The sequence below is a fragment of the Tachyglossus aculeatus genome, chromosome 14, assembly GCF_015852505.1.
Source record: "Tachyglossus aculeatus isolate mTacAcu1 chromosome 14, mTacAcu1.pri, whole genome shotgun sequence".
In the NCBI taxonomy this organism is placed as follows: Eukaryota; Metazoa; Chordata; class Mammalia; order Monotremata; family Tachyglossidae; genus Tachyglossus; species Tachyglossus aculeatus.
Genome location: NC_052079.1, coordinates 30,737,430 through 30,761,763, shown reverse-complemented (window position 1 = coordinate 30,761,763; position 24,334 = coordinate 30,737,430). Strand labels below are relative to the sequence as shown.

Sequence of the window (24,334 nt, the reverse complement as noted above, 5' to 3'; positions counted from 1 at the left end):
GAGTCTTGTGCAGTGTGGACAGATCAGCGGGAATCCGGGAAGCTGACCGGCTAACATGGGAGGGGAAGACAGGGTCACTGTCAGTTCATTGCGGGCAGGGAACATGTCCGTTTCTGGTTATATTGTACTCTCTCAAGTTCTTGGTACAGTGCTCCGCACGCAGTAAGCGCTCAATAAATATGATGGAATGACCGAATGAATAGGGTATCCTAACTTTGGCACTAACCTTTCCATAAACTTCACAATATGCTACACCCCTACCTGCAGCAGGACCACAGCTGACAGGGATGAGTGTGTGCATGACATTGTGCAAAGCACAATGTGCAAAGCAAATATCTCCCCCTTCTAGACTGTGAGCCCACTGCTGGGTAGGGACCGTCTCTATACGTTGCCAACGTGTACTTCCCAAGCGCTTAGTACAGTGCATTGTGCATTGTGCAAAGCAATGTCTCCCCCTTCTAGACTGTGAGCCCACTGTTGGGTAGGGACCGTCTCTATATGTTGCCAACTTGTACTTCCCAAGCACTTAGTACAGTGCTCTGCACACAGTAAGCGCTCAATAAATACAATTGAATGAATGAATGAATGAATGAATGAATGAACGAGTACTAATTGACTCAGTCCTGAAGTCTTTGGTCAAGACTTCAATCGTTGCCGATAACAGGAGTCTCCATCAGACTCTATCGACCAATCATCTAATCAATCAATGGTATTTACTGAGTGCTTATTGTGTGCAGAACGCTGTTCCAAGCACTTGGATCTTTCTCCTCTAGACTGTGAGCTCTTTGTGGGCAGGGAAGTGGGTATATTTACTCTGTTGCATTGTTCTCTCCCAAGTGCTGAGAACAGTGCTCGGTACAAAGAAAGGGATCAATAAACAGGACTAATTGATTGATTGGGAGCATATAATACAATAGAATGTGTAGACGTGATCCCTTTTTTTTTAATGGCATTTATTAAGCGCTTACTATGGGCAAAGCACTGTTCTAAGCACTGGGGAGGTTACAAGGTGATCAGGTTGTCCCACGGGGGGCTCACAGTCTTAATCCCCATTTTACAGATGAGGGAACTGAGGCACAGAGAAGTGAAGTGACTTGCCCAAAGTCACACAGCTGACAATTGGCAGACCCAGGATTTGAACCCACGACCTCTGACTCCAAAGCCTGTGCTCTTTCCACTGAGCCACGCTGCTTCTCAGCAGCAGGCTTACAATCATGTTCTTACACCAAGTTTTTCCTGCATCTATCAATCTAATTAGCTGGTAAATTCCGAATCCTGCTTCCAGTACTCGCCCCCTATCCCAATTTGATCCTAGCTCTTGTCCATTTTTCCTCAGTATTATTTCACAACCATGGCCCCTTCCTGCTCATGCATTAGATCAAATCAAAGGCTGCAACAGTCTCCTTGCTGGGCGCTGGTTACCTCCTACTCTGGCTTGTACTACATCGACTATCCGGAATTTTTCCTAAAGAATTCTGCTTTCACCTCTCCAGCCCTCAAGAACCTCCGAAGATTGCCCATTCCTCTCTGCAACAAGGACGAACTCCTGACCATTAGCCTAGAAGCCATCAACCAGCTCTCTCCACCCTGTTCATTAACTCTCTTTTCCCACCACGCCCCACCTTCTCCAATCTTCAAAATCCCCATCCCTGTAATGTATTTAAATGCCTGTCTCCCCTGCTAGACTATGTCTTTCAACTCTTTTGAACTCTCACAAATGCTTAGTGTAGTGCTGTGCACATGATACATATTCAATACCTGCTGTTGATTAATTTATACACTAAATCTCATCACTCTCCTTTTCAAAAAAGCCGTTAGGGCCTCCCCTTCTCAACTACTATCAAATTAAGACTTGCTCACTGGCTTCAAGTCCCTCACCCAACTGCGTCCTGCCCAAATTTACCTTTCCTCTTCTCCTGCAATAGTCCAGCTGGAGCTCTGCTTTCTGCCAAGAAGACCAATTTACCTTATCCCAAGCTCAACTCTCTCACAACTCTCATGCTATTGTACTTACATAATAATAATAGTAGTAGTGGTATTTGTTAAGCGCTTACTATGTGCCAGGCACTGTACTAAGCGCTAGGGTGGATACAGGAAAATCAGGTTGGACACGGTCCCTGTCCCATGTGGGGCTCACAGTCTCAAACCCCATTTTACCAATGAGGTAACTGAGGCACAGAGAAGTGAAGCGACTTACCCAAGGTCACACAGCAGACAAGTGGCAGAGCTGGGATTAGAACCCACGACCTTCTGGCTCCCAGGCCTATGTTCTATCCACTATGCCATGCTATCTTCTAAATTTTAATTGTCATTGTTTTGGAGAACTCTGGATGTTTTGGGACTGTTATAGAGAATATTATAAAGAATATTATAGAGAGATTACATAGCGATTGAACCTTCACAGCTGAAATTTTTTTTAGAAAATAAAGTATAATACACGATTAGCTACAAAATACTGACAATATCGACCGTGTGAAACTGGAAACCAAATTCATCCTTTTTCATCTAATCGATCATGTAGAATAGCATTAATGATGATAATGGATAGATTTAGAATTTGGGTCACGAGTAGGATAACAAGCCCAAAACAATGAATCGTGTAACATCTGGATAAAACTCTCAGTGAGGGGAAGAGAGAGCCATACCAAGCATGCTGACATTCTGGCATTGTGGCCACAGCACCATCTTTCTTCCTTTAAATAACGGCACATAGGAAATCCCCACGTTTCCAGAGTACTTTCTGCAGATGGGAGAAAAAAAAAAAAAACCCAGATCATTCAGGGAGAATCCTTTTCTCTCGCTTAAAATAAATCATCTATTAAGAAAGACAAACAGTAGTTAAAACACGGTAGCAGGGATGTTTAATCAGTAACTAAAAGCACATTAATGTGATGGAGACAATTTTTGCTGCACCTGTTTTGTGTTGAAGCCCCAGGTCTGAAACATTCCTAGTTTCTCAAACAAACCCTCTGGGACTTAGCAAAGATTCTTCATTATTCAATATAAGCTAGAAGTTGTAGGAGGTATGAGGATTCTTCATTAACCTGGAAACAGAGAAGCAGCATGGCCTGGTGGATAAGGGTTTGGGAGTCAGAAGGACCTGGGTTCTACTCCCGGCTCCGCCATTTGTCTGCTGTGTGACCTTGGGCAAGTCACTTAACTTCTCTGTGCCTCAGTTACCTCATCTATAAAATGGGGATTAAGACTATGAGCCCCATGTGGGACATGGATTGCGTCCCATCTGATCAGCCTGTATCTACCCCAGTACTTAGAACAGGACTTGGCACATAGTAAGTGCTTAACAAAGTACCAATTAACATGGATTCTGAATTATGGCACTAGATACCAACAGTGGAATGGAACATATTGGAGATTTACTAGTATTCTACTCCCTGTAGTTAATCAGAAACGGGAAGATTTATATTTTATTTCTGGCCATCATATTTGTTTTCCAAAGGAGACCAGCTGGATAGGGCCTTGTTTCTTCACAACAATGAGAGGCGTTCATGTTTCTAGTTGTCATTCCGTTTGGCTAGCTTGTTTCAGTGTTGCAATCAGAAACGGAACATTCTTAGCACTTCTACCTCTTAGACGGGATAATATATGCAACATTTAATGCCTTCCAACTACCCAGACTGAATTTTTAATTGCTTGGGATAAGAAGAGAGATTTTGAAAATGGAAAAATAAAATAGTTGAAAGCTTGACGTTTCACCATTTAGTTGGACACAAATGTTTTGAAAAACAACATTCTAAAAAGTCATCAGAATGTTAAAGATAAAAAAAAGGATAAGTACGAGGGCCTTTAATTACATTGAAAAGTTTAGAAACTTCAAGAAGATACAATGTTGAATAGCGAGTTATTTTTGAAGAACTTGCTGGAGAGAAGGGGCTCATTAGTACCCTACGTTTAAAAAAAAATCAGGCCATGGCTTAAACTAGGACAATTTATAGTAATGAAAAATAGGACTTTGTTTTATCATTTATTCATCTTTTGGTTTTGGTGGGGGTAAACAAAATGCTTACTATAACATTATTATAGAGCACACAGCCATTGCACACTGCATATAATCATAATGATGGCATTTGTTAAGCGCTTACTACGTTTAAAGCACTCTTCTAAGCACTGGGGAGGATACAAGGGGATCAGATTGTCCCACGTGGGGCTCACAGTCTTCATCCCCATTTTACAGATGAGGTACCTGAGGCACAGAGAAGTTAAGTGACTTGCCCTAAGTCACTCAGCTGACAATTGGTGCAGCCAGGATTTGAACCCATGACCACTTACTCCCAAGCCCATGCTCTTTCCACTGAGATATGCTGCTTCTTTATATCTGTCATGTCCTTTGTGTTTGAGGACATCGCTAATGGTCAAATTCACCTCTGATTGCCTGGCCGGAAACGCCAAATATAGGATTTTCAGTGCCAATTCATTCATTCAATCGTATTTATTGAGCGCTTACTGTGTGCAGAGCACTGTACTAAGCGCCATTCTCACACTGTGCACAGATAAACACAATTAGGTTTGAGTTCTGTGGTTCCTGGCTATTGCCTCCCCATCTCACAGTCCTGAAGCAACTTCTTCCTAAAAGTCGCACCAGGCTACCCTGGCTAGCAGCAGCATTGACTCCCAGTTTTCACCTGCGACACGGCATTGTTTGAATCTTTGTTTTGTCGTATCCTTTAAACATTCCTTTCATCCTTCTTGCTTTTGGTTTCCTCCTGTCACCTCTTCTCAAGAGGTCCACCAAACGTGGCTGTGTGTGGGTGAGCAGAGATTTAATGCTAAGTGACTGACTTTGTTCTGCGTCTTTGTCGTTTGTGATCCAGCCTCGCCACTTGGTGATGAGAGAGTCCGTGGCTGAATGAGGCAGATGAGTTGTCTGTGGGAAGTTTATTTCGAATATCTGTAGGGCAGGTTGGTCCTTTGACAGACCTAAAACTCCCGAGTTTGCTACGGAGTCTGTTGCCATGCTACTGCATCTATGTGCCTAGCATCTTACAAGAGAAACGAAGCATCTTCTGTGTCTGTGAGCCATACCTGCTTTACCTTGATTTCTTTTTTGTAAACGGAATTTCCTTTTTTTAATCCAGTGAGAAGAGCCAGCCATCTTCTTTTGAGACAAGTCGATTTTTGCGGGCCTGCTCAAAATTCACATGCCTGAATTTATTACAAGCTGATTGTGCATGCAATCGCGGTAAAACTAAGCAAAAACAATAAGGCGATTCAGGAGTAAGGAGCACTGAAAGAGGCACGAAACAGAATATAAAATTCAGAGCTTCCTTGGCCGTTAGCCTTAGCAGATGTTCTAAGTATTACCCTGACTCTCTAATACTATCCATTGCCTATGGGATTTGGCATTTCTTCATTGAAGTCTGTATTTTGGGGGTGCCGTCACTAGCACTACCTTTGGCATGTTAGTCTTGAGCTCTTATGAACGAAGATTACATAAACTGTGAGCCCCATGTGGTGCAGGCAACCTGACCATCTTGTATCTACCCAAGCGCTTAGTACAGTTCTTACTTAAAAAATACTGTTATTATTATTAGAACATCAGAAATGCCATTATTGGGACAGACCAATTGTCTATCTAGGTCAGATTCTACCTCTGACTTAGTATTTTAGGTCTGGGGATACGAATTAGATAGTGAAAAAGACTGTGCCTTTCGTTTTCCTCTCCCTGACCTTCCCGATGATCATGTGCCCTCTGCTGAATTTTCAGGCTGTTGTTGTGCCTTGGAAGAGTACGAAAGAAAAGGATAGAATAGGATAGGGACAAACAGAGTTCAAACGCAAGTATGTAAGTATTAACGGAGGAAGAGGTGAATCCTAACTGTCGCATTTGCTCTGTAAGCACTGCACTAAACACTGGGGAAGTTCTGATAATCAGACTGGACACAGTCCCTGTCCCAAGGGGACTGAACTAAAATGGTTAGATGATGCAGAAGTGCAGTTAGCAGGGAAATAGCAGGGCGTGGGGGGTGATGAGAGATGAATCAGGGAAGGCCTCTCGGAGAAGGTGGAATTTCAGAAGGACTTGGAAGATGGGGAAAGCAGTGGTCTGTCAGATGCGTTAAGTGTGTGGGTGAGGGGGAAGTTTCAAGCAGGATGGAGAGTGTGAGCAAGGCTTGGCAGCGAGACAGATGAGAACGAGGCAGGGTGAAATAGGTTGGCTTGATAGGAGCAAAGGACGCCAGTTGAAGTGGAGTGGGAGAGAAGTGAGGACAAGTAGTGATGCCAGGATTCCTGAGTCATGACTAATACGTTGTTTTTTTTTTAATTTTTAATGGTATTTGTTAAGCACTTACCAATTCCTAGGCACTGTACTAAACACTGGGGTAGAGACAAGATAATTAGGTTGGACACACATGGTGCAAATTCTTAATCCCAATTTTATGAATGAGGTAACTAAGATATAAAGGAGTCGAGTGACGTGCCCAAAAGTCATGCAGCAGAAAAGTGGCAGAGGAGGGATTAGAGCCCAGGTCTTCTGACACCCAGGCCCGAGATTGGGAGATTTCATTGTTCACTCCCTCTTCCAGATGGTTTTCAAAATTATTAACTAAACCCGATCCGAGGAACAATATCAGGGGGAATCCACTCTCTACTTATCTATCCTCAAGGTGGCTGCTCATCACATCCTTACCCTCTTTTCATCAGTGCTACCTGCTTCCAAACAGGAGGGGCTGGGAGAACAGGATTTTAGAAAAGAAAGCTCGCATGCTGGTCTCCATGTTTCCCCGGAATAAAAACCCAGGTGCTGACTAGTTGAGCAACACTAGTAAAATATATTTGATGTATCTCTGGGATTCTAAATAATTTTTGCACAACTGCATAGATATTACTTGGCAGCTTATGAGGTGTTGAGTGATTAGGCAGGCCACCGCCTTTAAAAATATTCCAGGTGCATTTTAGAATCTTTTAAACACTTCATTTCGCAGAGCACCGAGGTTTTACGAACAGAGATATAGAGAACAAGGGGATAAAGAACACAGTTATTTGTCAATGGCAGAATGCTAATGTCGCACCCTCAGGTATGAGCATTAAAAGCCCCAGAGACAAGTCATTTTTAGGAACTTTTGAATGCTGAGGACTGTTCTCTGAAAGTGCACAGCGAGTAGGTTATAAGGAGATTCAAGACCGCTTCGCAAAGTCAGCACGGCACCTTGAATCAAAAATTCACCTGAAGAAGACCGAGGTCATGTTTCACCTCACCTAAGGGAAATATAGAACTGTTTTCAAATTCTGGTACCCGGGCGATATAAAGTGAAGCAATTTAGGAATAGAGAGGAAAAAAAAACCCAACAAACTAGAGAACAGGGTTCAAAGTTGACAGTGTTTAGCAAAGTAGCAGAAGAAAAGGGGGAAGCAGGGAATAACGCTTCTGACTAAACCAAACATCTATCCCGCCTTAGCAACCAATGGCAAAGGTGCCAGACAGTTGATGCCTCCATTTCTGGTGGGTCCTAGCACCCCGCTGACTTTTCGCTGGCCTTTCTCTGGCGAAACTATTTTGCTATCATCCCCTGAAACCATCCGGCTCTTCGTGAAAGATCGCTGGGGTAGGTGCAAAATAATCAAGGAGGAAACAGTCCCTGGCCCGTGTGAGGTTCACAGTCCAGGTAGCAGGGAGTAGGATTGAATCCCCATTTTACAGATGGGGAAACTGAGGAGAAGTGAAGTGATTTGCATAACGTCACACAGTGGGGGAGTGGTGGGGCCAGGATTAGAACCTCTGACCCCTAGGCCCGTGCTCTTTCCACTAGGCCATCCTCCTTCTCCATCGCACTTAAACGCCACCTAAATGTTTATTTTGTCTTCTATTATTTTCTCCTATCTGTAACTTATTTTAGTGTCTGTCTCCCTCCCTAGATAGAAAGCTCCTTGAGGGCAAGGATCATGTATCCTCATTCAATTGTACCTCCCCCAGCTCTTGATAATGATGATGATGGTATTTGTTAAGTGCTTATTATGCGCCAAGCACTGTTTTAAGCACTGGGGTATCAGATTAGATGCAGTCCTTTTCCCAAATGGGGCTGACAGTCTTAATCCCTATCTTACAGATCATCATCATCATCATCAATCGTATTTATTGAGCGCTTACTATGTGCAGAGCACTGTGCTAAGCGCTTGGGAAGTACAAATTGGCAACATATAGAGACAGTCCCTACCCAACAGTGGGCTCACAGTCTAAAAGGATGAGGCAACTGGGGCACAGAGAAGTCGCGACTTGCCCAAAGTCACAAAGTTCCCCCCTTCTAGACTGTCAGCTTGTTGTGGGAAGCGGTTGCCTCTATTTGTTGCTGAATTGTACTTTCCAAGAGCTTAGTACAGTGCTGGACACACAGTAAGCACTCAATAAATACAATCGAATGAACGAATGATAAGTGGCGGAGTCGGGATTAGAACCCATGACCTTTAACTCCCAAGCCCATGCTCTTTCCACTAAGCCATGCCAGGCGATTTCGGTTGGACACCGTTCCTGTCCCACAAGGGGCTCACAGTCTTAATCCCCATTTTACAGAGGAGACAACTGAGACACTGAGAAGTTAAGTGACTTGCTCAAGGCCACAAAACAGACAAGTGGCAGAGCCGGGATCAGAAGCCAGGTCCTTCTGATTTCAAGGCCCATGTTCTACCCACTAGGCCAGACTGCTTCTTGGTTCTGCTCTGGGACATTTTACAGGGGGTGTGTGAGGGCAGGGGGCATGTAAAATCACAGCCACCAAGCAGTTTCTAAAATAGGGTAAAAAAAAAAATCCTCATTTTAACCAACTGAATGAAATTTTTAAAAGTCCAATATGCAAAAATTTTTGAGCCATATTTGCAATATTCCTTTGGTTTACTCCAGCACAGCCTGGCAAATGGCAGCTTCATACCTTCCCATGGCTCTTGGCTTGTTTAGTTTGCCAAAATATAGACTGCTAGAGGGAGGCCCTTACGGAAATGAGTTGAAGGAACTGGCCCCCTAGACAAAAGAGGAGCTGAAGGAATTGGCAGGTCATTTTCCACAAGTAAAATTTTGTCATTTCAACCCACTCCTGATGCCAGCGTGCACGTACCATAGTGCAATCAATCAATCGATCAATCGTTGGTATTTACTGAGCCCTTAATGTGTGCAGAGAAAGTACGATACAGCAGTTAGTAGGTACGATCCCTGCCCAAAGGGAAAATATGACACTCTGGAAATGCCCTCATTCATTCCCTTCTAGAATGAAGACCCATTGTTGGGTAGGGATCGTCTCTATATGTTGCCGACTTATACTTCCCAAGCGCTTAGTACAGTGCTCTGTACACAGTAAGCACTCAATAAACACAATTGAATGAATGAATGAATTCCTGCCTTGGTTTTGGTGCTTGCAAATGAGCCCTTTTCCTGTGAGAAGGATACCATTTTGTTGTTTCAGATGTGCATTTGTTGCAGAAATTTTGGTGTCTAAATGTCTGGAAACCATCCTGGGATACATTTTCTTTTTCCTCTAGAAAGAGCATGGAATGAATCAGGAAATGTTTCCAACTGGGGGGGTTTGTGCGGAATTGTAAAATTCTGGTTTTCATTAATAGTTTTTGGTTAATAGAATTATTTTTATGAGGCAGGACATTTACTCTCCACCACAAAATCTATTATAATTGTCATCATTTCAAAGAAAATATACTTTTCTGCCTGAATTGGAAGTGTTCTTGCTAAGATGAATCTTTAAAATTTCTGATTAAAAAAATCTCTCAATCTATCAATCAATTGTATTTATCGAGTGCTTATTATAAGCCAAGAACTGTACTAAGTGCCTGGGAGAGTTGGTAAGCTCCCACAAGGAGTTTACAGTCTAGAGGAACTGAAGAGTCAGGTATAATAATAATAATTATGGTATTTGTTAAGCACTTACTATGTGCCAAGCACTGTTCTAAGCACTGGGGTAGATACAAGGTAATCAGGTTGTCCCATGTGGGGCTCACAGTCTTAGTCCCCATTTTGCAGATGAGGTAACTGAGGCACAGAGGAAGGAGCTTGTCCAAGGCCACACAGCAGACAAGTGGCGACGTAGGGATTAGAACCCACATCCTCTGACTCCCAAGCCCGAGCTCTTGCCACTAAGCCATGCTGCTTCTCTCTATTCTGTGGATTAATCTAAGCTCACCTTGTTGGCTACGTGATATTTCTCCCACCCTTCCTTCTCTCAGCTGCTGGACTTCTTCGGGACTTGAATTTTCAAATGCAGTGGCAAATTAGAATTTTAAGATGAGTAACACGAACATATTTTCTCCCTTTCATCTTCCTCAGTTTTCGTGACTCCTTTACAAGCTTCCTTTCTGCTCTTAACTACAGGGATTTAACTGTAAAAATAAGGAAATGAATTCGTTTGAAGATGACACTACTGATGGTGAGATTTTTATCCACACATGCAAGAGAGACTGGAATGTCTGATGCTGAACTGACAATGCCTTCCACATTTTGTGCATCTAAATAATGCCTTTTACGCTGCTGTGCTTCTTACTGGCAGAGCTTGATGCTGCTCTTGTATTTGTCTCATTTATTATTTTCTAATAGTATTTATTAAGCATTTACTACATGTCAGGCACCATTTCTAAGCACTGGGGTAGACATAAATCAGTTTGTAGACAGTCCATGCCCCACATTCATTCATTCAATCGTATTTATTGAGCACTTACTGTGTGCAGAGCACTGTACTAAGTGCTTGAGAAGTACTAGTTGGCAACATATAGAGACAGTCCCTACCCAACAATGGGCTCACAGTCTAGAAGGGGGAGACAGACAACAAAACAAAACATGTAGACAGGTGTCAAAGTCGTCAGAACAAATAATAATAATAATGATGGCAATTATTAAGTGCTTACTATGCACAAAGCACTGTTCTAAGTGCTGGGGAGGTTACAAGGTGATCAGGTTGTCCCATGGGGGGCTCACAGTCTTAATCCCCATTTTACAGATGAGGGAACTGAGGCCCAGAGAAGTTAAGTGACTTGCTCAAAGTCACACAGCTGACAATTGGTGGAGCCAGAATTTGAACCCATGACCTCTGACTCCGAAGCCCGTGCTCTTTCCACCGAGCCACACAGCTTCTCTGAATTAAATTAAAATTAAAGCTATATGCACATCATTAACAAAATGAATAAAATAGTAAATATTTACACGTAAAATAGAGTAATAGATCTGTAATAATAGTGATGGCATTTATTAGGTGCTTACTATGTGCAAAACACTGTTCTAAGTGCTGGGGAGGTTACAAGGTGATCAGGTTGTTCCACGGGGGGCTCACGGTCTTCATCCCCATTTTCCAGGTGAGGTAACTGAGGCACAGAGGAGTGAAGTGACTTGCCCGAAGTCACACAGCTGACAATTGGCAGAGCTGGGATTTGAACCCATGACCTCTGACTCCAAAGCCCGGGCTCTTTCCACTGAGCCACGCTGCTTCTAATGCTGTGGGGAGGGGAAGGAGGTAGGGCAGGGGAGATGGGGAGGAGGAGAGGAAAAAGTGGGCTCAGTCTGGGAAGGCCTCTTGGAGAAGGTGAGCAGTCAGCAGGGCTTTGAAGGGAGGAACAGAGCTAGCTTGGCTCATATGGGGCTCGGAGTCTTAACCCTCATTTTTCCAGTGAGGTAAGTGAAGCCCAGAGACATTAACTGACTCACCTAAGGTCACCCAGCAGACAAGTGGAGGAGCTGGGATTCAAACTCAGGTCCTTCTGATTCCCTGGCCCGTGCTCCATCCATTTGGTCACACTGCTTCTGCCTCTTGGGATGGGAATCTTCGTGGAGTCTTCTCTCTAAAAATTACCCTATTCCTAATTGCTGCATTCCATGTCTTCTGCTACAATCCCCCACTATAATGTCCTTTGCTTTTTTCTTCTGCCCCAACCAGGGAAGATGTGACTAACTGCAATTTTTTCTGGTACTTGTTAAGCACTTAGTACGTGCCAAGCCCTGTTCTAAGTGCTGTGGTAGATACTAATTAATCAGGTTGGACACGATCCCCGTCCAACATGAGACTTTCAGTAGGAGGGAGGCTGGGGACTGAATCCCCATTTTACAGTTAAGGAAAGTGAGGCACAGAGAAGTTAAGCGGTCACACAGCCGGCAAGAGGCGGAGTGGGGATTTGAACCCAGGTTCTCTGATTCTCAGGCCCATGCTCTTTCCACTAGGCCACGCCGCGTCCATAGAATTGATTTACAAGTTGGATAGAATGGATGAGGGAAGCCCGGCTGTCACGCTCGCAAAGTTGGGATGGTGCAGTTGCTCTTGGGATGTTCGTTCTGATAGAGTCTATGCTACAAAAACAGGGCTTCGTGATACGACAGAGAGATGGCAACATTACATAAAAAAGAGGGTGAATACACCCTCTCCGCTCTCTTCCCTCTCCCCCCTCAAGGGCTTCCAGCTTACACGGATTCAAGTGAACGAAAGCACTTGTAAGAAACTGCAACGATATCAAAGCAGCCTCATTCATTCAATCGTTTAATTGAGCGTGCGCTTATTGTGTGCAAAGCCTTATTGATTCAAGAAATCCCATCCGTTCCTTCAGGCATTAAATATCTCTGAATAGAGAATATGGATCCAAGCACACTCCTGCCGCAGATCTGCTGAACGGTTTAGTTGGCTCAATTCGCATTTCACAGAAGGATAGGATCCCCCTCTAGACTTTAAGCTTGCTGTAGGCAGGAAACGTTGTCTTCCGACTCCGTTGCATTGTACTCTCCTAAGCACTTAGTACAGTGCTCTGCACACAGTAAGCACTCAATAAATACCATTGGTCTATTTATCCTATAGAACATTCCATATCATTTCGACGGTGTAATTAACAATTATTCCAACACTGAGGATGATGCCCTACAAAGAATAATGAGAAATCTTTGATTGGGTTTTGGTCCAAACTGACTTGAATCTATTCGGTCTGGAATCTGGCCACCTTTTGTTCATTTTCTTTATTTTCTTTGTAAGGATTCCCTATGCTCCCCTCCCTACTTCCAGCCTGCATTCCATCACTCCGCTCAAGCAAATATTCTAACTGTGACTCCCACAGCTTCAACTCATCACGCATGATTTCTCTCCTGCACGGCATTGCTCCCTCCCCTCTTAAAGCCAGTTACTCTGTTTAGAAAAACAAAAAATTATAATCTTAGGAACATTTGTCCCAAATTCAAATGATATGTGCTGGCAAATGAAGATGAATACGGTTCTACTTTCTTATGGAAAACGCTAATTAGAAACCGGCTGTTTTCAAAAGGTTGGTTCTACTGATCCTTGTTTACAAATACTTCAGCCCTGTGATGATGCTATGTAGGAAGTAAAGTTAAACTCTACAATCTAAAGTAAAGGGAACTAGTTGATTTATTCTGGCAGCATGGATCTACTAAAGATTCTAAATCAATCGATCAATCAAAAATGTTAATTGGGCATTTACTGGGTGCAGAGCACCTTACCAGGCACTTGGAAAAGCACTAGAATCAGCATGACGGTAGTGAATAGACCACAGGCCTGAAAGTCAGAAAGTCATGGGTTCTAATCCTGGCTCTGCCGCTTGTCTGCTGTATGACCTCGGGTAAATCATTTCACTTCTCTGGGGCTCAGTTATCTCATCTGTAAAATGGGGATTGAGACTGTGAGCCCCAGATGGAACAAGGGCTGTGTCCAACTCGATTTGCTTCTATCTACCTTAGTGCTTAGTATAGGGCACTTAACAAATACCAAAATCATGATTATTATTATTGCAATAGAATTAAAAGAGTGGATCCCTGCAGTCAAAGTTTACAATCTAGCAGGAGAGACAGGCACTCCAATAGAGATAAGAGGAATCGATGAAGATATGTACGTAAGTGCTAAGTGGGAGAGAAGAGCTTCCAAATGCTGAAAGTGGTGCAGAAGTCCTGAGGTGGAAGTAAGGGAAATGTACAGTGTAGAAATTAATGATGGAAGATGTAATAATGTAATAATAATAGGAGCTGCCATTTCAGAAGAGTTTTGAAAACGGCTGAGAGGTGTTCTTTCAAATGGGAAGGCAGAGGGAAATCTAGGCAGAAAAGAGGATGTGAGCAAGAGGGCAGTGGAGGGAGAGGAACGAATGAGGCCCAATAACTAGGTTAAGTTGAGAGGGATGAAATTTGCACTCTGGGGTGTGGTGGGAGACAAAAAATGGTGGACATGTGTCTTAAAACCGATTATCAGGAGTTTCTGCTTGTTGAAGTGAGGAATGGGCAGGTTTCTGAGGAGTGGGGAACGTAGCAGAATGGAGTTTCAGAAAATGACCCAGGAAACAGAGAGGAAAATGGACGGAGAGGGATGAAACTTACGTTAGCAGGGTCAAAGAGGATGATTCAGCAGAGTCGAGCCAGGAGATGACAAATGCCTGGATCAGCGAAGTAGGAATTTGGATGGGGAAAAGGGGATGGATTTGCAAATGTCCACGAGAGGAATTGTAGGATTTAGCTACAGGAGAGTAGAGTCAAGGGCAGTTCTATGATTGTGGATTTGAGATATGGAGAGGATGATATTTTCAACAGTGATTCTTTTTAAGGTATTTGTTAAGCACTTACTTCAAGGCCCTGCTGAGAGCTCACCTCCTCCAGGAGGCTTTCCCAGACTGAGCCCCTTCCTTCCTCTCCCCCTCGTCCCCCCTCCATCCCCCCATCTTACCTCCTTCCCCTCCCCACAGCACCTGTATATATGTAAATATGGTTGTACATATTTATTACTCTATTTATTTATTTATTTATTTTACTTGTACATTTCTATCCTATTTATTTTATTTTGTTGGTATGTTTGGTTCTGTTCTCTGTCTCCCCCTTTTAGACTGTGAGCCCACTGTTGGGTAGGGACTGTCTCTATGTGTTGCCAATTTGTACTTCCCAAGTGCTTAGTACAGTGCTCTGCACATAGTAAGCGCTCAATAAATACGATTGATTGATTGATTGATTGATTACTATGTGTCGGGCACTGTTCTAAGTGCTGAGGGATGTACAACGTAATCAGGTTGGATACAGTCCATGTCCCACTTGGGGCTCATAGTCTTAATCCGCATTTTCCAGATGAGGTAACTGAGACCCAGAGAATTGAAGTGATTTGTGCAAGGTCATATAGCATGGAAGTGGCGGAGTCAGGATTAGAACCCATGTCCTTCTGACTCCCAGGACTGTGCTCTATCTACTAAGCAATGCTGTTTCTCTAACGGAAGCAGCGTGGCTCATTGGAAAGAGTGCGGGCTTGGGAGTCAGAGGTCATGGTTTCGAATTCCGGCTCCGCGACTTGTCGGCTGTGTGACCTTGGGCCAGCCACTTAACTTCTCTGTGCCTCAGTTACCTCATCTGTAAAATGGGGATTAAGATTGTGAGCCCCCCCCGCCCCGTGGGACAATCTGATCACCTGGTAACCTCCCCAGGGCTTAGAACAGTGCTTTGCACATAGTAAGCACTTAACAAATACCACCATTATTATTATTATTATTAATGTGATGTAAAAATTAGGTGAAGGAGAGGACTTGGGGAAAAAGATGAGTTCAGTTTGGGACAAAACTTAGATGGAGTGGGGAGCATGCCATCCGTGTAACTGGCACATCCATGTGGAGATGTCCTGAAGGTTGGAGAAAATGCAACATTACAGAGGAGGAGAGCAGTCAGGACTAACAAGGTATATATGCGGGTCTTCTGTACAGAGGTGGTAACTGAAGCCTGGGAAGCTTCAAACTTTAATAGGTTCAAGTAAATTCAGTCCATTAATTCGGTTTCATTTTGGCTTCAGGGATCTCCTTTAATTTTCCTCTTGAAATCTATTTTATGCTTTCCCACTAATTTTACTTGTACCTGGGTTCTCATGTGAAAAAAAAATCCATTTCTGGATTCTGGAAAGTAAGAAGCTTTCACTGAAGAGTAACTGAATTACCTTAACAGGATGTCAAAACTCTGCATTACTAGGCACATCGATGTGCAAATAATTAATGCAATGTTCTCATTACAGAACTAAATAGGAGGAGTCAGCTTTGGATGTCTTTTTAATATATTGGCAGCATAGAAAGATGGACCGCATTAAATGTGTTTGATCTAAAGATGCAAGTGCTAGCTCTGGTCTTGATTTGTGATTTGTTTAAAAGGTTATGCCTCCACAAGGAAAACAGCTGTCATTTACAGCACCGCTAGCCTTTCTCTTTGCTGAAGTAATTTGTTACTGATGTGTTGTAAAATATCAATCTTTGAAAGTGTTTCTTGAAAGAGAGTGCCCTCTCATTTTACACTGACATGCTAACAACATAAACTCAGCAGGCTGGTGTCTTATCACATTCTCTAAAGGGTCAAAAGGATAGCAGGTGGTAGCTTTTCTAAAAGCGATGACCAATTTAATGGTTGTGAACTTGGAACTGCGACGCCGAAGTGAAGAAAGAAACCCTCTATCCTACTTATTGAGCATGTTCAGACAGAAGAGTACAATCTAACAGAGTTGGTAGATACAATCCCTGCCCACAAGACTTTTAATGTCAAATTTGCTCTGTTTTCCTACATCTTTAAAGAAACACAATTCAAAATGGTTCTAATCTTTATGGTGAATGCCTTCTCTATCATCTAATTTATCCACATCCTATTCTGGGCTCCTCATCTAAGAATTATTATTATTATTATTATTCCTAAAGAGATCATGTCCACTCTGAGCCACTGGGTCTTTATAGATTTTAACTTTATTGTTCAAGAATTGGACAGAGGACAGAGGAGGCAGAAAGCCTACTTTAAGGCCTCTGCCATTGAGGTCAGAATTCAAGCGCTTAGTACAGTGCACTGCACATAATAAGCACTCAATAAATACCACTGATGGATTGATTCATACTTAAGACTGTGAGCCCCATGTGGGGCAGCGACTGTATCCGACCCGTTTACCTTGTATCTGCTCCAGCGCTTAGTACAGGGCTTGATGCATAGTAAGTGCCTAACAAATACCAAAATAATAATTACCTCTCCTAGCTCAACCACTTGCCCCCGCAGAGACCAAGCCCTTTGCGGCCTCAGGAGCTGAGTGCGGATGGAGCAGTCAATATTGAGAATAATGAAGTTTTTTTCTCTTTGCTTGAGGTCTCTTCTATCTCCAGTTGTGGTTTCTGGATAAAGTGTTGCCTCTGTGGGCAGTTTTTTCCTCCCATTTGTACCCCACAAGGAATCCAATTCTTGGAATCCCCACCAAATGAATCCAAATGAAAAGATGCGACCCAAATTAGCACGTAATTGATGTAAGAAAATGACTTAAGAAAACAAGAAAGGCCGTTGCTGCCTCAATGGTCTATCCACCATCTCCGGTCAGGACGAGAACCGCATGGCCTAGTGGACCCGGTAGTCACAGGATACCTAGGTTCTAATCCTGCCTTCGCCACTTGCCTGCTGTGTGATTTTGGGCAAGTCATTTAACCTCTCTGTGCCTGCGTTTTCCTCATCTGAAAAATGGGAATTGAATACCTGTTCTCTCTCCTTCTTAGAATGTGAGCTATATATCCCGCCTAGGGTTGTATCTACCCAAGAGTTTAGTACAATGCGTGGCACACAGTAAGCACTTAACAAATACCATTATTACGATTATGACTGCGTGACAGTTGTAGGAACAATGTCTTGTTTGCTCTTCCTGGCATCTAAATGGTAAATTATGGTAGAATCTAATATCACTAACTTTCCCTCCCTTTGGAACCCCTTGGACCTCAATTCATTTTGGGACTGCCCTAACTTCCATATGCTTCCTTCCCAAATTGTGAAGAACAGTTTCCTCTTTGTTTGGAGCCTATTACCTTAAAACTTCATTGTGGGCCTCCTTGTCCTGGAGTTGGGCAATTTGGTGGGCAACAATTCTGTGTCTTCTCCTGTCCATATTCTTCATGACTTAATAAACTTTCATTACACCCTCCTGCAGTTCTAATCTTCTCAGTCTCTCCTTATACGGAAGCTACTCCATTTTCTGATCTTGGTTGCCCTTCTTCGAACTTTTTCCAGCTCCATTATGTCCAGAGCTGCACACTGTATTTCAAGTGTAAACACAGCATGGTTTTATAGAGTGGCAGGACTCTGTCTTGTTCAAAATTTGAGTTATGTTGCTAGTTCCCTCATCTATATAATGAGGATTAAATCCTACTCCCTTCTACTAAGTCCATGAGCCCCTTGTGGGACAGGGACTGTGTCCAACCTGATCATCTTATACTTCTCCCAGTGCTTAGTACAGTGTTCTGCACACAGTAGGAGCTCAATAAGCATGACTGACTGACTGAATATATATATATATATATATATATATATATATATATATATATATACAATTTTAAATGATGCCTGGTGATTTTATTTATACCATTCTGGGAACAGTGACCAGATAGTGCTATTCCCACTTTACCAATTGAAGGCAAAGGCAATATTATATGTGATGTATTTTAGTTGACCCAGTTTCTGAATTGTGTCACTTTCAAAGACCATCACTTAATGGGCCAAAGGCACAAATTAGCTTTTTTCTGCAATGATGCAGTTAAGGTGCTGAAATGGATATATTTCTAACATAATCTCTCATTCCTTTATATCCTCCCCTATGAATGGTGATGACTGTGTGATGATTTGGGGGGAAAACATGGGGGAAAATTAAAGAGGTTTTTTTGGTTTTTATTACATTCAGGATAAAATCAGGCTTAGATGTTTAAAAACAGTTTGCATCTTGTTTTAATCCTTTTTTGGTCCTGAAGTTCCCTGTACAAGAGGTCAGTGGAAGGGGTAGCAACCAGAGGGGAGATGACAGGTGAGAACCTTGGCTACTGTATCAGATGGTGTCATAATCGTGGTATTTACTAAGCCTTTACTATGTGCCAACAACTAAATGTACTAAGCGCTGGGGTAGAAGCAAAATATTGAGGTCGGATGAGGTCCTTGACCCACATGGGGCTCACGGTCCAAGACAAAGCAGGTATTTAATCTTTGTTTTACAGATAAAAGGGCTGGGAGCCACAACAGCTGGGAAACTGACACAGATTGGAGTTATGAGGATGGTGGGGCTGGAGGAAGCCAAAACTTCTGCATTTTGCAACAGCTGGAACAGAGACCAGTTATCTTCCCCTTGCTTCCAGTCCTTGGGGGTGATTACTATTACCATTAAATAATAACGATGGTACTGGTTAAGCACTTACTATGTGTCACGCACAGTTCTAAGCACTGGGGCAGATACAAGTTAGGTTGGACACAGTCCCTGTCCCATATAGGGCTCACACACTTAATCCCCATTTTACAGATGAGGTAACTGAGGCCCAGAGAAGTGAAGCGACTTGCCCAAGGTCATGCAGAAGACAGGTGGGCAGAGCAGGGATTAGAACCTGTGGCCTTTTGATTCCCAAGCCCGGGCTCTATCCACTAAGCCATGCTGCTTCTCACTACTTGTCTTCTGCTGTCCACGGACATATCTCTACCAGAAAGCCCCACCTCCATCTGCAATCATTCTGGTGGTTTATACATAGGGTTTTCTTGGTAAAAATAAGTGTGCCTTCTTCCACATAGTAGACTTAAGTCTCTGCCCTCGACATTCTCCCATGCCGCTGCTGGGGAGTTTTGACTTATAGCAGAATGCCTTCCACTTGCTAGCCACTGCCCAAGCTAGGAATGGAATGGGGAGGCCTCTGCTTGACTATCCCTCCCATAGTTGAGACTAGTAGAATACTGGAAACTCTCCAGGTGCGACCCTGAGAGGGGATGCTCACCACTACACGCTACTATTTACCCAGGCTCCACCTAGGAGAATGGGCTGAGAGAGAAGGAAAAGAAGAAGAGGAAATGGGGTTGTCGCTGAAGGGAAGGAGTGGGCGGAACAGGCTGCAAAGACCAGAAGTGGCAGAGCTAGACAGTTTCTAAGGGCAGTGAGACACAATCTGCAGCTTCAGGAGGCTTAACCTGAAATTTAGAAAAAGCATCTGGGGATAGAAGTAGGGGGAAAACGGAGTACAACCTGACAAATTGACATGCTACCTTGAATGGAGACTCAAAAATGTACTGTTCCTAGGGAAGGTGTATATAAATTTAGAAAAAGAATCTGGGGATAGAAGTAGGGGAAAAACTGAGTAAAACCTGACAAATTGACATGCTACCTTGAATGGAGACTCAAAAATGTATTGTTCCTAGGGAAGTTGTATATAAGGTTACTTGCCTTTGCTGGGCAGCAGCGGCACGGGAAAGAGTTGAGGGAGGAGACTCAAGTTGACCACATGGAAGAAGGCAAGGGAAAACTACTTCCATTTGTTGCCAAGAAAACTCTATGGATACGACATCGGAACAACCTCAGATGGAGGTGGGGCGTTCTGGGAGAGATGTGTCCATGGTGTTGCTATGGGTCGGAGACTACTCGACAGCGTAAGACAAGACAAGCACCTTCTCCATTTCTGTAGGCTCAGTTTTCCTATAATGTTGGAGTTACATTCCTGACAAACCTTGCGTTAAGGAAACCGTAACTAATGTATAAGTTTCTCATCAGTGCTGCATATATGCATGCAACCTCATCTTCCAACATCACATAATAATAATAATAATAATGATGGTATTTGTTAAGCGCTTACTATGTGCAAAGCACTGTTCTAAGCGCTGGGGGGGTAAACAAGGTGATCAGGTTGTCCCACATGGGGCTCACAGTCTTCATCCCCATTCATCTGTCAGATGAGGGAACTGAGGCACAGAGAAGTTTAAGTGACTTGCCCAAAGTCACAGAGCTGACAAGTGGCAGAGCCAGGATTAAAAGACTCTCAAGCCCTTACTCTTTCGACTGAGCCACGCTGCTTCTGGTTATCAGGTCATCCCACTTCAGGCTCACAGTCTTGATCCCCATTTTCCAGATGAGGGAACTGAGGCACAGAGAAGGCACATCATACTAGATTGTAAGCATCTGAAAGGCAGGGATCATGTCTACTCAAGCATGTACTAGAGTGCGTTGCACACAGTATGAGCTCAATAAATATCATTGATTTTTTTGTTTGATTATTTCCTCTCAAAATGGATGTGTGTAGATGAGCTTATCCTAGCAGCTTTCTTTCGAAAATGCATAGTGTTTTTACAGTTCCTTTGTTCTGTTTTGTTTTGTTTTTTTAATAATACTTGTTATATTGCGCTTGGTATTATACTAAGCACTGGGGTAGATACAAGATAAACGATTGGACCCAATACTTGTCCCACATGGGCCTTAATCCCCATTTTACAAATGAGATAGCTGAGGCTCACAGAAGTTATGTGATTTACTCGCCCAAGGTCACAGAGAAGACAAGTGGCAGGGGTGGGATTAGAACCCAGGTCCTGCCATCCAGCCCCATGCTCTTTCCACTAGGCCATGTTACTTCCTCACTAGAGGAAGTAGAGAAGCAGCGTGGCTCAGTGGAAAGAGCCCAGACTTTGGGGTCACAGGTCATGGGTTCAAATTCCAGCTCTGCCAATTGTCAGCTGTGTGACTTTGGGCAAGTCACTTCACTTCTCTGTGCCTCAGTTACCTCATCTGTAAAATGGGGATTAAGACTGTGAGCCCCCCATGGGGACAACCTGATCACCTTGTAATGGGGACAACCTGATCACCCTGTAAACTCCCCAGCACTTAGAACAGTGCTTTGCACATAGTAAGCACTTAATAAATGCCATCATTATTATCATTATTATTATAGAAGAAATGGGGCTACATGGTTTCCCTCTAAATGAATATGCTACATCTGTTCTATAAAGAAACAGGCTTAAGTTGTCTATCCATTTTCTTACAGCAACTCTATAAACACTTTAAGGATGGTAGGGCCCAAGTTACTGATGAAAAAAAAGATACCAATCTGGTGTGATTATCAATACCTATACATGGTTATTCTAATTTCTTGCTGAAGAAAACTTCTCCTCTTCTGGATCTCAGGTATACAGAACTAAAAGCAAAAATGAAATTGCTTTGACACCTGACCGGGGGAACACATTATGGGGGAAATATAGTACAGTTAAACAATCCTGTCAGCATGGTCTTCTATAGACACCTAAATATTCCAGACTGATGGGGTCACCCTGGGAGTGTGAAACTTCTAGTGATACCGAATTATACGGCTGGTCTTTAAGAAAGTGAAAGATTTAACGATCCAAGTGAGAATTGTAGAAATGACCTAACTTTTATGTTACAGTTTATGCATTTACTCACAAAAAAGATCTGTGAATCAGAAATGGGAGACAGGCATTACATTTCCTATTAAAAGAAGTTATAAGTGCACTTAGCACATACAAAATACAGAACATCACCCACAGAAAGCCAAACATTTACACTAAGGTAGTAAATTTTACTAACAAGAGTTACGAGAAGGTGTTGCTTCACATTTAGGAGGGTTTTGATATGTACCTTCAGACAAAAATGCCTATCACTAGTCACACAAATATTATTTTATATCTGAGACAGAAAGTAGTTTCATTTACTATGCTCCTTTATATGGCTATTTCCATTTTCTTTAGTCTAGTACATTCAGGACATTCGCTTTGGTTCCTTATTTATTCTATCTTGTATGGCTGCATTCTTTCTGTTGAACAAATCCAATGTGTGTGAGCATTTAACATGCCTCTTCTTTTGGTACCAAAAATAATGAGGTGAAAATTAAAGAAAGAAATAGGCAAGAATACGTTAAGGCTCTGTTTCTAACCACTTCTAGGCAGCAACAGAATACCCCACGGCAAAAATAAAATCAGCGCCAAGGCTGCAGAAAACATACAACTGACTGAAGATCAGATACAGCTGTCAATGTGAGGTAACTGTACAAAGACTGCCAAACACATTGAGAAATCTCCATATTAATCACATTCTTATTGGCAGGGATTGCTTTGGGATTTAGGCCAAAGTTGAACGGCAGGGAGTAACATGATACAGTACCTTAAGGTTATGCACAGCTGAATCCACAGAGCTGGCACTGAGGTCTAATCATCAGCTATTTAATTACAAAGAATTGTACCTAGGAGGTAACCACCGCCTAATAAGCCATACTCAAGCTTGGGGGGTTCTTGAAATATCAAGAGAGATGTTAAAACAAGGGCTAATGGATGTGACAAAAATGAAATAATTCCTTGGACACCAGTTCTGGCCTTTTTTAAAAAAATTATGTAATCTGTAATGTGAGGTTAAGATAACATCTGCAATCGTGAAAATGGAGGTTTTAAAACAAGCTTTCACTGCTTGATATGTTCCGATATGGTCATTTCTTACTTCAAAATTCCACATTTGAAACAAGAACCAAAAAAACTCCCCACAAAATTTGTCCAGAAATCTTTTTTCTTGTAATTAATAGAGTTTATGATTTTTCGAGGTGGAATCGGATGTAGTTATGTGTACTGAAACAGTAAAAACCAACATATTGGGGGGGGGGGGGGCTAAAATTCTTAGCTAAGTAGAAATCAAATGCAAAAAAGAGGGAAGAGAAACTTAGACTACTTATGTCCCAAGCTCCCTGCAGGCAGGGATAATGTATTACCAGCTCCATTACACTGTATTTGCAAAGTGCCTAGTACAGTTCTATGCACCCAGTAAGCGCTCAATAAATACCATTGATGGATTGATTGATTACAAGCCTCCCATTTGAAAAATCTGGGGATTTCTTCTATGCTATAAAACAACCATACACACACATGCAGAATCATCCCTATGCGAAAACCCACTGGGACCACAATTCCAGGCTACAAATCCTAGGGAAACCTGCACCTCCCAGTGAACAGGATTCCTTATTTGGAGTTCCTTCTGGGAGAAGGAATCCTGATGGAAACAGAGTACCAGTTCAGGGCAGTGTCAGTCGAGTGGGAGAAAGCTAAGGGGACAGGAGATTTGATACTGGAACTTCCACTCGATAAACCTTTCCACCTTTAATCAAGCCCTCAACCATTAGGAATGACAATGTATTCAAGGCCCCATTTATTCTAGAAGATGAGTCCATAAAAGCATAGCCCAGCTGCAACTATGGAGGAAATCAATGCTGAAGTATCAATCCATCACGTGTCTTCCAACTTTGTTATACTGTACTCTTCCAAGCGCTTAGTACAGTAAGACCTCAACGAATACTACTGATTGATTTCAAAATGATCAGACACCATCATTACATCTTTCTGTTCCCCAATTCTACTGTATTGCACTTTCCCAAGCACCTTCGTTCAGCGCTTGGCACATAGTAAGATCTCAATTGATTGATACAGGCTTTGGAAATTACCTAATTTATTTGGCTGTCCTGAGATTCTGAGATTGCTTCCTAACACCCTGGAAACAGGGCGGCCTTGTGGAAAGAGCGTGGGCTTGTGAGACAGAGGGCCTGGGTTCTGATTCTGGCTGTGCCACTTGCTTGCCTTGGGCAAGTCACCGAACTT

General features: G+C 42.8%; 1 protein-coding gene and 1 non-coding gene across 2 annotated transcripts in view; both read right to left on the bottom strand.

The window, feature by feature from the left end:
- Positions 1–24,334, bottom strand: part of METTL25 (methyltransferase like 25) — a 105,183-nt gene that overhangs the window by 34,068 nt on the left and 46,781 nt on the right. The window contains exon 6 of the mRNA XM_038756835.1: positions 2,646–2,740. Within this exon, the coding sequence (XP_038612763.1) occupies positions 2,646–2,740 (95 nt within the window). The remainder of the gene's footprint in view (positions 1–2,645; positions 2,741–24,334) is intronic.
- Positions 19,556–19,693, bottom strand: LOC119937302. The gene has a single exon (XR_005453980.1). It is a non-coding gene; the product is annotated as a small nucleolar RNA SNORA7 (small nucleolar RNA).